This window comes from Apodemus sylvaticus, chromosome 22 (genome assembly GCF_947179515.1).
Source record: "Apodemus sylvaticus chromosome 22, mApoSyl1.1, whole genome shotgun sequence".
NCBI lineage: Eukaryota > Metazoa > Chordata > Mammalia > Rodentia > Muridae > Apodemus > Apodemus sylvaticus.
In genome coordinates this window covers 2,550,653-2,566,908 of record NC_067493.1, presented here as the reverse complement: position 1 = coordinate 2,566,908, position 16,256 = coordinate 2,550,653, and the positions used below count along the sequence as shown (strand labels likewise).

The following is a 16,256-nucleotide window of genomic DNA, read 5'->3' as shown; positions in this document are numbered from 1 at the left end:
CAAAAAGAAATTTGTCCTAAGGACTGCCTTTTTGCTAACAACGTCCATTTAAACGTAAGTTCAAACTAAATTTAAGTACCAGGTGATAGCTGACCTTAGTACTTAACAATATCTAGGTAGCTTTCATTACTCATGTTTGTTCTCCAAAACATAACAACTATTCATAACCGTAATTTCCATTACTCCTGTTTTATTACTCAAAATATAATGCTTGTTCCTATCCACCAAAGAACATATGACTATGATAGGCGAGAACATAACATCTATATTTTTTCTGTACAAGGTCATAGGTTCAACTGAATTATCAAATTTTATTATAAGTTACTAGGGGAGAAATGTCCACAAAAGCAAAATGATGAATACATTTTTAAAAGGGATATGCAAATTTTACTTCTTCCAGAGTAAACAAAGTAAGTAAATGAGTTAAGATTTTATGGAGAAAGTTTACCAGATTGGCAGATATGATACTTCTAGCCATCACTAGAGGAGCCAGTGAGAGTGATTTCAAAACTAGATACATGCACTGTAATCCAAGATTTGATAGATATGTGCCAAACTTTCATATAAATCTTTAACTATTTTTTAAGGAATATGATTTCTCTCTGACATTTTAGATATAATTTCTGTCTGGTCTTATTAAAATGATGTAGATCTTGGGTACAAAGATGCAGCCAAGCATTCCTGCACTGGATGCCAAGATGGAGAAGACCTCCACAGCAACCATGACCTTGCCCTTGGTGCTATGGTAGACAGGGAGGAAGGTGACCCAGACACTGCAGAACACCAGCAGGCTGAAGGTTAAGTACTTGGCTTCATCGAATGTATCCGGCAGATTCTTTGCAAAGAAAGCAACAGTGAAGCTTCCAAGGGCCAGGCAGGCTAAGTATCCCAGGACACAGTAGAATACAGTAACTGAGCCCTTGTTGCAAACAATGATGATGTGGCCATGCTCAGAATGTTCATCAGTATCAACAAAGGGAGGAGAAACTGCTAGCCATATTGCACACAGAACACATTGGAATCGGGAACATATGGGAATAATGTAGTTGGATGTTCCAGATACAAGGAATTTTCTCAACATTCTTCCGGGGTCTGTGACTTTGAAAGTCAGAACCACCGTGATTGTTTTGGCCAGAACTGTCGAAACAGCCACAGTGAATACAATTCCAAATGTGATTTGTTGCAAGATACAGGTTGCCCTGTTAGGATGGCCAAAGAAGTAAAAGGAGCATAGAAAACAGAACATGAGTAACATGGGTAATATGGAACTGAGGATTCTGTTATTGGCCCTTACAATAGGAGTGTCATGGTGCTTGACAAAGACACAGAGTACCACAACTGTGAATGCAGAGAAACAGAAGGCTATTAAGGCAAGAGCCATACCCAGGGGATCTTCATAGCTTGGAAACATCACACGTTTGTGAATGCATTTGTTGTATTCTGTGTTGGCATATTGGTATTTCGTCCTATCACAATGTCCCACTGTCCCATTACAATACCCCACTGTCCTATCACAATGTCTCACTCTCTGATCATAGTGCCCCACTATCCCATCACAATGTCCCACTGTCCTATCACAAATCCCCACTGTCCCATCACAATGACACATTGTCACATCACAATGCCCCATTGTCCCATCAAAATGCCCACTCTCCCATCACAATGTCCTACTCTCCCATAACAATGACACATGGTCATATCACAATGCCCCAATGTCCCATCACAATCCCCCACTCTCTGATCATAGTACCCCACTATCCCATCACAGTGCCCCACTGTCCCATCACAATGCCCCACTCTTCCATCACAATGACACATTGTTACATTACAATGCCCCATTGACCCATCACAATGCCCCATTGACCCATCACAGTGCCCCACTGTCCCATCACAGTGCCCCACTGTTCCATCACACTGCCCCACTGTCCCATCACAATGATACATGGTCTCATCACAATGCCCCACTATCCCATCACAATGTCCCACTGTCCCATCACAATGCCCCACTGTCGCATCACAATGTCCCATTGTCTCATCACAATACTCAACTGTCCCATCACAGTGCCACAGTCCCATCACAATGCCCCACTCTCCCATCACAGTGCCCCACTGTGCTATCACGGTGCCTCACTGCCCCATCACGGTGCCCCACTGTCGAATCACAGTGCCCCACTATCCCATCACAATGCTCCACTGTCTCATCACAGTGTCCCACTGTCCCATCATAATGCCCCACTCTCCCATCACAGTGCCCCACTGCCCCATCATGGTGCCCCACTGTAGATTCACAGTGCCCCACTGTCACATCACAGTGCCCCACTGTCCATCACAGTGCCCCACTGTCCCATCACAGTGCCCCACTGTCCCCTCACACTGCCCCACTGTCCATCACACCGTCCCACAGTCCATCACAGTGCCCCACTGTCCATCACAGTGCCACACTGTCCATCACAATGCCCCATTGTCCATCACAATTCCCCACTGTCCCATCACAGTGTCCCACTGTCCCATCACAATTCCCCACTCTCCATCACAATGCTTTTATTAGTCAGGGTTCTTATGAGTCACAGAACACATGGGGAGTCTCTTTATATTTAGGGAGTTTCTCGAGGACTCACATTCTGCAGTCCAACTCCCCAACCATGGTCAGCAGTAGCTCTAGATGCACATCCAAGGATCTAGCAGTCGCTCAGTCCCATGAGGCTAGCAAGCAGAGAAGAGTGTCTGCCTCCTTCCAATGTCCTTATGTAGGTCTCCAGCAGAGGGTGTGGCCCAGATTTAAGGCTGTCAGTCTCCAGCAGAGGGTGTGGCCCAGATTAAAGTCTGTCAGTCTCCATCAGAGGGTGTGGCCCAGATTAAAGCAATGTGCTATTGTGACTTTAATCCCAAATGATCTTGAACTTGGGGATCTCATTATCTCAATCTTTTGGAATTCACAGAAACTATGCTTCAAAATCTCCTTGCCAAGATCCAGGTCAGAAACTTGTATCTCTGAACCTGCAGATTAGGATCACAGGTGAGCTAATTCTGGATTAATTTTGATATTGTAATTAGGATTCTTAACATTCAAGGCAAAAATTGTCTTTTCCATGAAATTATGAAATGTATCACTATATGTCCACGTAGGACTTAGCAGCTATATCCTTCCAATGCAAGGAAGGACTCTAGAGACCAGGCTAGAGATCACTGTCCATGCTCAGGCTTGGTGGTCATTATCTATCTCCAGAAAACACTCATCTCCTGGATAATAGGAGCTGTGATCTGCATAGAGTGGTTGGGTGTTGTTAGATTTGAGACATTTAGACTACACTTGGAGGCAGTCGGGTGTGGTACACTGTGGTTAATTCAGTTGTAAGTGACTGAGGGACAGATGAGAGCTGTTTGGGAAAAGGAGGATTTGGACATTTGCTGACAAATTTGGACACACGACTGTGCTGGAGTGTCTGGGTAGATGGGTCTCTCACAGCCTGACTGACAGAGCAGGGAATACAGAGAATGCACTACACCCTTTGTTTTCATCTCTCAGTCACAGTGTCAGATCTGAGTCATCTTGTTTTCCTGATCGCTGTCCGCAGGCATCATCTCCAAGCAAGACCGTCCTGAGAACGTCCCTCCCGTCCTGAATCTCCACATGCTGGAGGTGACCCTGGAACTGCCTTCTAACAAGTTCATGCGGCCAAAGCCTAGGAAGAAAGTGGACATCTCAAGTCTTCTGCTGCCAACTTGATGGGCTGGCTCTTCTCTCCATCCTGACCCAGGTCTCCACAGCTAACACATTTGGAAATAAAGCACAGCACTTTCCCATTGTTCTGACACTGACAAATCTCAGTGGCTGAGACCTCTGGCTTTTGAAAAGGAGGTGATCAACATTTGTGTCCCAGGAGAGTCTCCCAGGATGGGCACCTCAGCTTCTGTTCAGTAGAGGGAGAGCATTAACAGGAAGAAAAAGCCTGTTCCCCATGACATAAACAACCCCTTGTCTGAACAGTCATATGGATTCACAACATATACAACATAGCAAAACTGTTCCTAAAAGAAACAATGCAAGATTTGATTTCTGGGAGACCTAGTAGAAGCATCCATACTTGTAGAAACATCTCAGTGGAAACAGTCCTTGGTGTGCTGTCACTACATGCTTGGATACATGAATCAGTCATCAGACCTGAGCTTCCATAACAATCTCATGCCAGAAGAAGCACTAGACTTTTTCTATTTTATTGTATTGTATTTTATTTTTACTGAGGGTCCAAAATATTCCTTTGGGAAAGGACAGTACCCTCTGGGACTGGAAATGTTTAGGCACAGATCCTGTTTGGCTCAGACCTTGCTCTAAATTACCAGAAAAGTTTCTGCTGCTCTGTAAGGCTCCCTGGTGGCAAAGGCCAGCAGGAAGCAGCCACAGATCATGCAGCTAAGCAAGCAGTGATTGTGCCCCAGGAATCATGAAATAGTCTAGAGTCTATCCTGGTCTCTGGTGGTCAGTTGCTAGAGCTCCCTGGGGAATTCTTGCAACAGGTCACAGGGTCCTGTGTATCCATGCCATGGTGATGTGGGAACAACACCTGCGCTACATCTCCACTGTGAATGATTCTTCTGCAGTATCCTCCCAGGTTCCGAGATGCAGGTTTCTCTGGCTGGAAAATGATTTGAACTACACGTACCTTTCAGTGCTGCATGACTATGTTTCCTTGGGACTTAAAGGTTAGCCATACCTACCCAGGGACCAAGCAAAGGATATTGACTCTGCAGGGAATCTTAGTTAGCAGGGCACCTGTTCCAGGGATTCTAATAAAGTCATTCAGTAATGCAGGGGATTAACCTGCAATTCTGGTTTGCTCCAGGGAAGCCCTATTTTAAGTGATTTGGTGCATTATTTTCCACTGACAAAAGTGGTGGGGAAGAGAACTTTATAATATTTAACTTTTGAGCCTGCTACTATTTGTATTAGACAGGCTCTGAACGGAGCACCACTAACTGCCCAACCTGCTGCAAACCAGCAGGATGCTGGACTGACAGTATAGCTTTGTTTGTTCTCTTTAACTCCCTGTTTTATGTACTCTTAAAAACAACATTTGCCTTTTTCACTTCTGTGTCTGTTTTGTGGATTTGTAAGCACCAGGTATCAGGATCCTTTGCTTGTCTCCCACACTTCTTTCAAGATTATGAATACCACTCACAGACTGAGTGCAGAAGACTCTGTGTTATCCATCCCAGAGTACACACTGCTGATGTCCTTGTGTGCCTGGACTTAGAGCAGGAGAGCTGGCTTTTGGGTTCCAGTGTGTGAAGAAGCTATCTTGGGATTCTGCACCAGGGACTCCTGGCCTCCTCCAGTCCTGCCATGAGCATACCTAGAGCCATGGCTTTCTGCCCTTGATATCCCTGACTTAGAAGACCTCTGGTTTCACAGTCCCTCAAGAAACATTTTTCCAGACTTGCTGTCTGCTTCCCTGTAAATATGACTTCAGTCCAGGTCAGCCTGGAGCCCAGTAGCCCAGAAGATCCCTGCCAGCCTTCTGTGTAGACACAGAGACTGGGCAATGGAAATGTCAAGTGTATTCATCTCCAACATGCCTGCTTTACCCTAATTCACCCAGATTGGGATTGCAACAACACTGAAGGTAAGAGGAGGTCTTTTGTCCACCGTCCATCTCTGCTGGCAGGTCTCAAGGTGGCCCCAAGATGGCTCCCAAATTCGTCCAGAGTGTATAATATTAGGCAGAGAGAAAATAAAATCCCTGCAGCTTTTTTAGACAGGGTCATGGATACATTTTTGACAATACACACCCATGGACCCTGAATCACTAGAAGCCAAGGCAGTGGCTCAAGCTTTTGTCAATCAGGGAACACCAGCTATGGAGACAAAGCCCCAGAGTGTGGAGTAGTTAGGAAAGAGTTGTCTAAGAGATTTAAGGACAGTGGCAAAGAGAGTATTTAATGGAGGACAGACTGCAGAGGAGACGCAGATGGGAGGACAGAAGCAACAGACTGGAGACCTGGGAAAGAACCTGTTGTCAGCCAAGGCCAAATCAGAAGATCATAAGTGATGCATAAAAAGGACAGCCTCAAAAAAGGAGATAAGGGGGCCCTGAGAATCAAAAGTGCCTCCACCACAAGACCAGGGTTACCCTAAAAGTAAAATGGACACCCACCAGCTTTTGTTGATAAAGTTCAACATTCTGTCTTCCTAAAAACTACAGACTAGTTTCTTCACCTGTTTATAAATGACTTCCCAAGTGTATACAGAAACAAATAATAATAATAATAATGGTAAATTGGTTAACATAGAAAATATATCTATACTAGTTGTATAAGCGCATAAAATTTTTTTCTTGTAAAATTTAAGATTTTAATGGAAAAATCCCTGATAAAATTGAAGAACTATATTTAAAAGAGTAGAAATTGAAGAATTCATGGAAATAATACAGATAAAATGGTAGACATAGAAACATTTCTCAACTAAATAAAGAGTTAAGTAGAAACTTTATTTGTTAAATATGAAAATATACATGGGAAATATTTCTGATAAAGTTGAAAAATATGTAGAAAGTGTTTAAATAGAAGAGTTTGTTATAAAATAATATAATACCATAACAAAAAAAAAGAGCAACAGCAACAATAATAATGATAATAATAGAAATTTTACCTGACTTCTTAGATGACACTAAAACTTCAGACGCTTTAAGTCTCTGCTAAAAAAAAAAAAATTCTCACTCTGCCAAATTCAGGTGACTTTGTAGATTTGGGGTATGCACAATCAGACCTGGGTCTTGGCATTAGCCACTGGTCAATGTGTCACCAATTGGCAGAATCTAGCCCCTACCCTGTGTACACCTCAGTGGAACAATGGCCTTCTGATTAAAGATGGCAGAATGACTCATTGCCAACCACTCTTCTTGAAAGCCCCCAAGATAACTTCTCAGCTGCCCTGCTGCTGGACCCTGACCTCACTGGATAGGTCTCTGTATGAATTCTCAGAAAGATGAAGGGTTAACAGGGATCACCAATGGCAACCGCCTCATTCAGGATGGACAGAGGTATGCTGGGACAGCAGTGGTGTTCAATACCGAGATCACATGGGCAGAACCACACGTGGCAGTAATGTCAGCTCAGAAAGCTGAACTGGTAGCTCTGAAAAAGTGGTTAGAGCTAAGAAAGGACATTAAAGTCATTAAAGCCACTTTCTGTGGTGTACAACCATTTCCTGTGACGGTGATGTCACTTCCGGCCATTAACCATGCACTTCCTCTTAAAACGAGCCACTTCCTGTGATGTGCACTCACTTCCGGTTATGGCCAGTCACTTCTTGTCACATCACTGCCACGTCCAGGTGTGGTACAGCCACTTCCTGTTCTTCAAATGGTCACTTCCCTTTCTGATGTGTCTGCTTCCTGTGGGTTCATAGACTTAGGCAAGCCCTCCTCACTGTGGTCAGGTTATCTTTTCCCCAGAGTCAAGACACAGAGGGCTGGTGTGCCATTGCTACCTCTCATATTCATGGGGCCATTTATAAGGAGAGGACCCTTCTGATGAGCAAGGACTAAACTCTGTCTCAAAGCGCAACAAGAGAAACCAGTGGGTGGCCCCTTGACATTAGACTCCTCATGTCTTTGACTGCACCAGACCCAGGAGCCCCTACATTCTATGATCACACAAAAGATGTGATCTGGGCCAAAATCCGATTGATGTCTCAGTGTTGTAACAGATGAGGTAGGACAGCTAATTGACTGCTAACTAATTGTGTGAGAGAAAATAGGTCTACACTGAAATAAAAGAAGAAATTAGAGACTTCCTAGAGTTCAATGGAAAAGAATATGCATCATGCACAATCTCATGGAACAAAAAGTTATTGAAAGTGTAGCTAAGAAGAAAGTTCATAGTACAAAATGCATACATGAAAAAACTAGAGAGCTTTCCTGCTGGCAATTTAATAACATCCATTATAGGCTCCAACAGAAAGAAATGAGGAAGCAATGAAAACAAGGAAGAGACATCAAGAAATTATCACTTTTGGGGTCTGAAACCAATAAAATAGTAAAGAAGAAGAATTAATGAAACACAGAGTTGGTCTTTTGAGCCTTTTATTGAACAAGATTCACGAACCCTTATTAAAAGATAAACAATATCCAAGTATATGAAATCTAAAATGAAAATAGGGACAAAATAACAGACAATGAAGAAATCTAGATAATTGTAAAGACAGTTTAAAAAGGGAGTATACCACAAAATTGGAAATTCTAAAAAAAAAAAAAAAAAAAAAAAAAAAAAAAAAAAAAAGATTAATTTTCTCAATAGATTCCGCCTTACCAAAATTAAAGAAAACCAACTTAAACAGACATAAACACCTTGGAAAACTGAATTCATTACAAATATGCCACCAATCTTCACCAATCTTAGTCCACGTCCATGAATTTTCGGGTAGAATCCTACAAGATTTTCAAAGGGGATTTAACAAGAATTCAGTGTATTCAACAATACAGAAACAGAAGAGATATTAGCCAATTCCTTTTCTGAACCCCTGATTACGCACATATGCAGTCAGGAAAGATTGAGCAAGAAAAGATAATTACAGAACAATTGTCTCTAAAACCACAGATGCAAAAATACTTAATAGACAAAACAAATAAAATAAAAATATAAAACACATCAAAAGATTATTATATTCTTATGTAAATACATTATGATAAAATTCTTGGTATAATTAAAGATACAAGGGTCATGCCTAAATTTAAAAATGTCTCTTTACACCAAGCCTTTAGCCAACATTAAATTAACTGGAGAGAAATTCAAATTAATTCCACTAATTCCCAAACTAGACAAGGTGGTCCATTCTCTCTATATCTATCTATTCAATGTATTATGTAAAAGCTTAGCTAGAGCAATAAAACCAAAGGAGAGGAAGGTAATATAAATTACAAAGGCAGGACTAATATTATCCTTCTTTGCAGAAGATATGATAGTTTGTATAAGTGAATGGAAAAATTCACAAAAGCAGTTCCTAGAGCTGATTAACACTGTCAGCAAAGTTGTTGGATACATGATTTACTAAGAATGAAAATATAAATTAGTGGTCTTTGTATGTAAAAATGAGTTTGCAAGAGCAAATAAAATCGAGAGATATTATAAAATGTGAATTGATTTTTGACACTTGTCACATTTGTTTCTATACAATAAATAACCCAGAGTAACTAAATAAAGGTGTGTTGCCTAAGGACTTACCAAAATCCTTTTAAGCACAGTTTACTTTGGGTATTCTTGAAGGTTCTCAAAAAATACTATGATATGCAAAGGCTTTAATAGATTAATTACATGCAAAAAAGTTTACTCTTGTATAAAGATACTAGAAAGAACAAAACTTTAACACATTGACTATGTTTATGAGGTTTCTCTGCATTATGACATTTTCTCATGGTTTCTAAGACTACTGCAGCATGCAAAGACCATCTTTACCGAATAGAATATTCATAGCACTCTGTCCTGGATGTATTTTTTTATGCATTCATAGATAACTTTTGTGAAAATATTGTATCACATGATTATAATTATAAGATTTCTCTTCAGTATATGTCCTGTTATATATTAAAAGATGACTATTATTTACAAATTTTGGGAACAAGCAAAAGAATCTTGTTCTAAGGACTACCTTTTTGTTGATAATGTACATTTAATCATAAGTTGAAACTAAGGTCAAGTCCCAGGTCATAGGGACCTGCATGCTTAACAATATCTGGCAAGCTTCATGATTTGTTTTGTTCCCTGAAACATAATGACTGTTCCTAATCCTGATTTCTGTTATTCATGGTTTATTACTCAAAATAAAATTCCTGTTCCTAACTACAAAAGAACCAGTGAGTGTGATAGACTAAAACCTACATTCCGTGTCGTTTCATGTAAAGTAACAACAGAAGAAAATCCTCATTGGTGGGAAATGTGGCTGTATCTTAGCATGGACATTTGTGGTTTTCAGATTTGAAATCACTGACTCAGGGTGGAGACAGAATGGGGTGATTCAGATAAGCCACTTAATATATTTCTCAAGGATGCATTAATCACTAAAGATTTGACCACAAAATATTCTTATCATTTGCGTTATCCTGGGGTTTGAATTGTGTTGGAACTCTGTGAATCTCATAACATAAAGGATTTACCACATTGCTAGCATTCATAGAATTTCTCTCCAGTATGAATAATTTCATAATGATGAAGACTATAGAGATGTGCAAAGGCTTCATTATACTAAACACATTCATAAAGTTTCTCTCTAACACATATTCTTTCATGAAGACTACAGAATTGTGCAAAGTCTTGACCACATTAAAAGAACTCACAGTGTTTTTGTCTTATCATGTCCATTGCTATGAAAAGTCATAATGAACAAGGCAACTCCTATAAAAGCAACAATTTATTTGAGGCAGGCTTACAGTTTCAGAGGTTTAGTCCATTTTCATCATAGCAGGAATGCAGACAGTCTTGATGCTGTAGAAGAAGCTGAGAGTTCTGCATCTTTATCCAGTGGCAGCTAGGAAGAAACTGTCTTCCAGGGACCTAATATGGGAGTCTCTTCAGCACTTGTTGGAATTTCAAACTCCATACCACATTGAAGCACTTCCTCCAACAAGGCCACACCATCTCATAATGCCACTCACTTAGCTTAGCATATTTAAACTACCACATTCCACTGCCTGGCCCCCATATGATTCGTCGAACTCATTAGTGTATAGGGATCATACTTAAGCATGCAAAATACTACCTTAAAAGTCCCAATCCTCTATAGCAGTCTCAAAAATGTTAAGAGTCCAAAGTTCAAAGAGTCTTCTGAGATTAATACAATAATGTAATAGTAATCACATATATTTTCAAAAACAAAAACCGCATCATATGTCTTCATATAAAGAGGATACACTTCACCCTTTTTCTAAAGGTCATTGTGAGGAAATGTTGTATCTAAAAAAAGACCAAATGCAGCTGAGCAATCTCTAAACCTTGGATGTCCAGGTATCATGTCAAAGCATTCCTCTGAACTATAACTCCTTTCTGCATTGTTTACTGAAGCACAATTGTTTCACTTCAAGTGGTTTTATTTCCTTAAAGCAGTTTTCCTGAGCAGGTAACAAACAGTTCTAATATCTCAAAATTTTGGTTTCTCCAATATAATTACAATATCACAGCTTCTTGTTTCAATGTCTGGGATCCACACATGATCATCTCTGGTCCTCTAAAGAGACTGGGTCACTTTTACAGCTCTGCCCTCTCTATCACTCTAAGGTCTGGTTGACTCCACTCTCTTGCTCCTGCTGTTCTTGATGCTCATCCCATGGTACTTACATCTTCAGGATACTGGGTTCTTTTGCTGCAAAAATGCTTAACCCATAGCCTCCCTATGATTGATCAATGATCCCAAGACTCAGCTGCTCTGCATGACAACTTGATGCATTCAAAACCAGTACCTCTTGGGTGATTCTTATACACGAACAAGTCCAGCTGCACCACTAGGTCCAACCTTGAATATCTCTGGAACATAACCTCTTTTTCACTCAGAAAACACTACCCAGAAGATTTTACCTCAGTGATGCCTATTTCTTCCCCATCACATCTAATTCTTGAATTACATCTATCCAGCGTTAATTGTCTCATTAGTCCCTTCTATTATTGCCTCTAAATCCAGATCCACATAGACAAAGCTGCTGAGTTCTGCCACTTGATGTGGCTGAAACATGGACACTTCCATTACATTATCATCCACTTTCTATTTTTCAAAAACTTCACTGCCTAAGCTTGGCGATCCTGGAATTTGTCAGTATCTTAACCTTGAACTCAGAGATCTCCAGGGCTCTGTCTCCTGAACTCTGGGATAAAAATCATGCAACACCATACCTGGAACTAAGCTTTTCCTTTCAGATATTAAAGTGAAAACTCATAATAGCAATCAAGTTCCCTTCTCAGTTTGACACATACATGTATCGTCATATCCACACATGAAAAAAATAACCAGATAATAATAGTTCCTAACATGATATAGTTCACTTTTATACAGCTTCAAATCCATATGTTTAGCTGAATGGAATCTTGCCTTAATGTAACCATTTCTTTAATACCACTGAATATCCTTTATCACAGGATTTAGCTTCCTTCAATGTCCTGATGATGCCTTGCATTTTGAACCTTACATTTTTTATTTTTCATTTCTTAGTTTTCCATAATTGTTGAAAACTGTAAGGCCAAATTATATGTGGTGATTTTCAAGACTTACTTTGTCAAAGCAATCTCTTTCACATAACCTTAAGGAAACTCTTTAGACAAGGGTAAAAGACAGCAATCTTCTTTGCCAAGGCATAAAAAGGAACATCTCCAGAGTGGAAATAATCCCAAGCACCAATGTCTATCATATTACTAATATTATAGCCCCCTAACTCCCACTTAGTTCATGACTATTTTCAGTAGGTTTCTTTCTAGCACAGAGAATTTGCAGATATCGCCCTTCTGAATATACTTTACCACATTGATTACATTAATGAAATGTCTGTCTGGTATGTGTTCTTTGATCATAGTGGAAATTAATGGGTGTTGCAATGGTTTTACTGCATTGATTATATTCGTAAGGTTTCCCTCGAGTGTGTGTTTTCTTATGTCTTTGGAGATTACTGTGACGTGAAAAGGCTTTACCACATTGATTACATTCATAAGGTTTCTCTCCAGTATGTGTTCTTTTATGATTTTGGAGATCACTGGGTCTTGCAAAGGCTTTACCACATTTGTTACATTCATAAGGTTTCTCTCCAGTATGTGTTCTTTTATGTCTTTGGAGATCACTGTGACGTGAAAAGGCTTTACCACATTGATTACATTCATAAGGTTTCTCTCCAGTATGTGTTCTTTTATGATATTGGAGATGACAGGGTCTTGTAAAGGCTTTACCACATTGGTTACATTCATAAGGTTTCTCTCCAGTATGTGTCAGTTTATGTCTTTGGAGATGGCTGCGCTGCGCAAAGGCTTTACCACATTGATTACATTCAGAAGGCTTCTCTACAGTATGTGTTCTTTTATGATATTGGAGATGACTGTGATATGAAAAGGCTTTACCACATTGATTACATTTATAAGGTTTCTCTCCAGTACATGTTCTTTTCTGATATTGCAAAGTACTGTGCTGTGCAAAGGCTTTACCACATTGATTACACTCATAGGGTTTCTCTCCACTGTGACTTCTTACATGCCTGCAAAGATAATGAGCAAATGTGAAATCTTTAGTACATTCATTACTATGATCAATCATATAATCAATATGAATTATGATTATAATTTGGTCTAATGGTAAGGAAGCATCAGATCTTAAGGTTTTACCACTTTGTATGTTCATGGTGTTCTCTCTCATCATGAATTAGTCAAGACACATGTGATTGTTATTACATGGCTCATATTTATAACATCCTCTTTTAATAAGGGATTTTTATATAATGTATTTCAGCTCTTTTAATAAACTTTGAACAACCTTGATCTTTATATCACTGACTGTATTCATAATTTTAACTGTACTGTGAAATACAACACATTTGACTGTGAACCAGGACACACAGAATTTCCAAATTCCTAGAAACCATCAACTTTTTCTACACTATGAGTTTGGGGATGTTCCCCATAAAACTAGAAAAACAATTAATTGCAAATATGTATCATATTCCTAATGTCTATCAAAAGAAGAATAGTACATATCTTCTCATTGTGTTAGGAAAAAAAAAATATGTTGCTTCTTACAATATCCCTATGCTCACATGGTTTCTATCCATCAGGACACATGATATACCTCATTGAAAAAAATGACAAATGAAAGGTTTACACATTGCATTTACACAGTTTGATTTTGTATTCCTCATAATATGTGCAATATAGATTAATGTTTCTCCACAACAAAATTCTTGGCTCTCATAAAATGCCCTCTCACAAAACTTAATCATATTACTACAAGAATATGAGTATCACCAATTTTACTATGGACTATTTGCTTACTAGAATGTTTGGGATATAAATTTATCAATATTCAATGTGCAATATCTAAATACTATGGGACTATATAAATTGCCAGGTCTACTGCACAGCTCTACCGTAGCTACTTATCAAAGGGATACACAAATCAGATATTGGATCTTATAATCATAGTTACACTTAAAGGACTGTTATTTCATACACTTGATTTTCGGTGGAGATTCCAAAAGATATGAAAAATTCCTCAGAGGCAAATTTGTATCATCTTCCACATGAAAATTACCTTTCATGTCTTGTGCTACTTTGAAAATGTTCTTCAAGGTGATGGTCTTCCCCATTATAGCCTCAAACACAATATAAAAAATTAAATGATATTCTATTGGAAATTAGGAAAAATTCAAGGTACTGTGAATTTTCACTGTACCATGAATGTAACAGTGAAAATTTAGTGAAACAAAATTTTTCAGCTCAATCTTCATTATTCACAATTAAAATAGTAAAAGACCATCAATAAACAATAAACATTTGTTTCCTTTAGAAAAAATAAGTCTTACCAATAGCTTTGAGGTTCAGGTAGGTTTCCAACATCACATCTTTGTAGAGATTCTTCTGGGAAGGATCCAGAAAATTCCACTCTTCCTCAGTGAATTTCACATGCACATCATCAAAAGTCACGGCATTCTAAATTTCCCATACATGTATACAACACAAAGCATGATACTAACATCAATGTAAAGGAAATATATGCTTTTTCAAAAACATATTCATATAATTTTAGCACTTGCTCCACTTATATTCTGACTCAGAATTTATAATCACTGTGTCATTTTAGATGGAACTTCAATTATAAAATTCATGTGTTTTGCTTTTTAACCATTTTTTATAGGACCCAGCCTCACCAGAGTAATGCCAATTGATAGAGAAGTGCATTGGAAACATCCACAATACTGAGTACACATCTGAAAAATTGTAAGAACAATTACTACCTACAAAAGTGATGGTCAATCTGGGTGTTTTTGCCCATGTCTGTAATCATAGAGGTACAGGCAGGTTTTTGTTATTCATCTGGATGCCGGCATGGCCTATGTAATGTGTTCTAGGTGAACAAAAGTTGCATATTAATACCCCAAATCCCTACAAAAAATCAACCAAGGAAACAAAAATGATAGAGAACTCACAGTTCTTTACTAAAATTTCCCACAAGAACTATACATTCACTTCAGATCCATATTCATCTTGTAGAAACATGAAGTGCAACAGTTTAAATCATAACATTAATAAAATTTTACTATAAGGGAATGCATGCTTAAACAGTTGCAAATGAAGAGATGAAAATATAGTAATTTAATGATTATAAATAAGCAATGTAGGGCAGGAGAGAGAGAGCTCAGCAGTGGAAAGCTCTAGCTGGTCTTCCACACTGTGTTCATAAATTTTTTACAGACAAATGTTGACCAACATCTAATCATTACTTCAAGATCAAGAGTTCTGAGGCCATCTTATGACAACAATAAAGAAGAGACATATGATATTCATATTCATACACATAGGCAAAATACTATTTGTTCAAACATTTCAGAACAATCACATGTGTGAGGAAATACATTATACACCTTGAATCCAAGGACTCTGAAGCTTCAGGTAGTATTGATGTAATGAATATATATCAACTTGAGAAAAAGAATATATCCTATATATTTGGCCAAATTTCAAAGTGAAACATGAGGATTAACAGTTGCACAAAAGCATATCCCTATTGTACAAAAACATGTCAGGTGGATTATGTGGTTCCTATATTGATTATCAGCACAGGAAGGGTTTCACAGAGCGACTTTGTCTTGAAAAACAAAAACAGAGGAATAAAATTAAAAAACAAAACAAAACAAACAAACAAACAAAACAAAAAACAAAAACAAAAACAAAAACACAAAAAAACAAACAAACAAACAAAAAAAAAACACCGGGCCTGCAAAATAGCTTAGCATTAAAAGAAAAAGGAGCTAAAGCATCTTATGTGATTTTGAAACAGAGTCCAAATATTAACTATATGGGAGCATGAGAAGAAACCTGGAGGAAGAAACCAGTTTCAACTACAGCACAGTAGAGACACAAAATAAATTTGTCCCATCTAAAAGAAAACCAGAGGCACACCTGTAGCACAGAATGAGGGAATGCCCAATGAAAATTCGCCCAACTGGAGACAAACCTTATGGGCAATCTCCAATCCTTAACATTATTATGGATATAATGTTATGCTCCCAGACAGGAGACTT

The 16,256-nt window shown here is 38.7% G+C and overlaps 1 protein-coding gene across 1 annotated transcript in view; it reads right to left on the bottom strand.

Moving 5' to 3' along the window:
* LOC127673200 (zinc finger protein 120-like) overlaps window positions 1–16,256 on the bottom strand; it is a 59,483-nt gene that overhangs the window by 38,687 nt on the left and 4,540 nt on the right. Inside the window, exons 2-4 of the mRNA XM_052168808.1 lie at window positions 14,538–14,664; window positions 14,267–14,327; window positions 12,580–13,217 (exon numbers count right to left, since the gene is read on the bottom strand). Coding sequence (XP_052024768.1) covers window positions 12,580–13,217; window positions 14,267–14,327; window positions 14,538–14,664 — 826 coding nt within the window. The remainder of the gene's footprint in view (window positions 1–12,579; window positions 13,218–14,266; window positions 14,328–14,537; window positions 14,665–16,256) is intronic.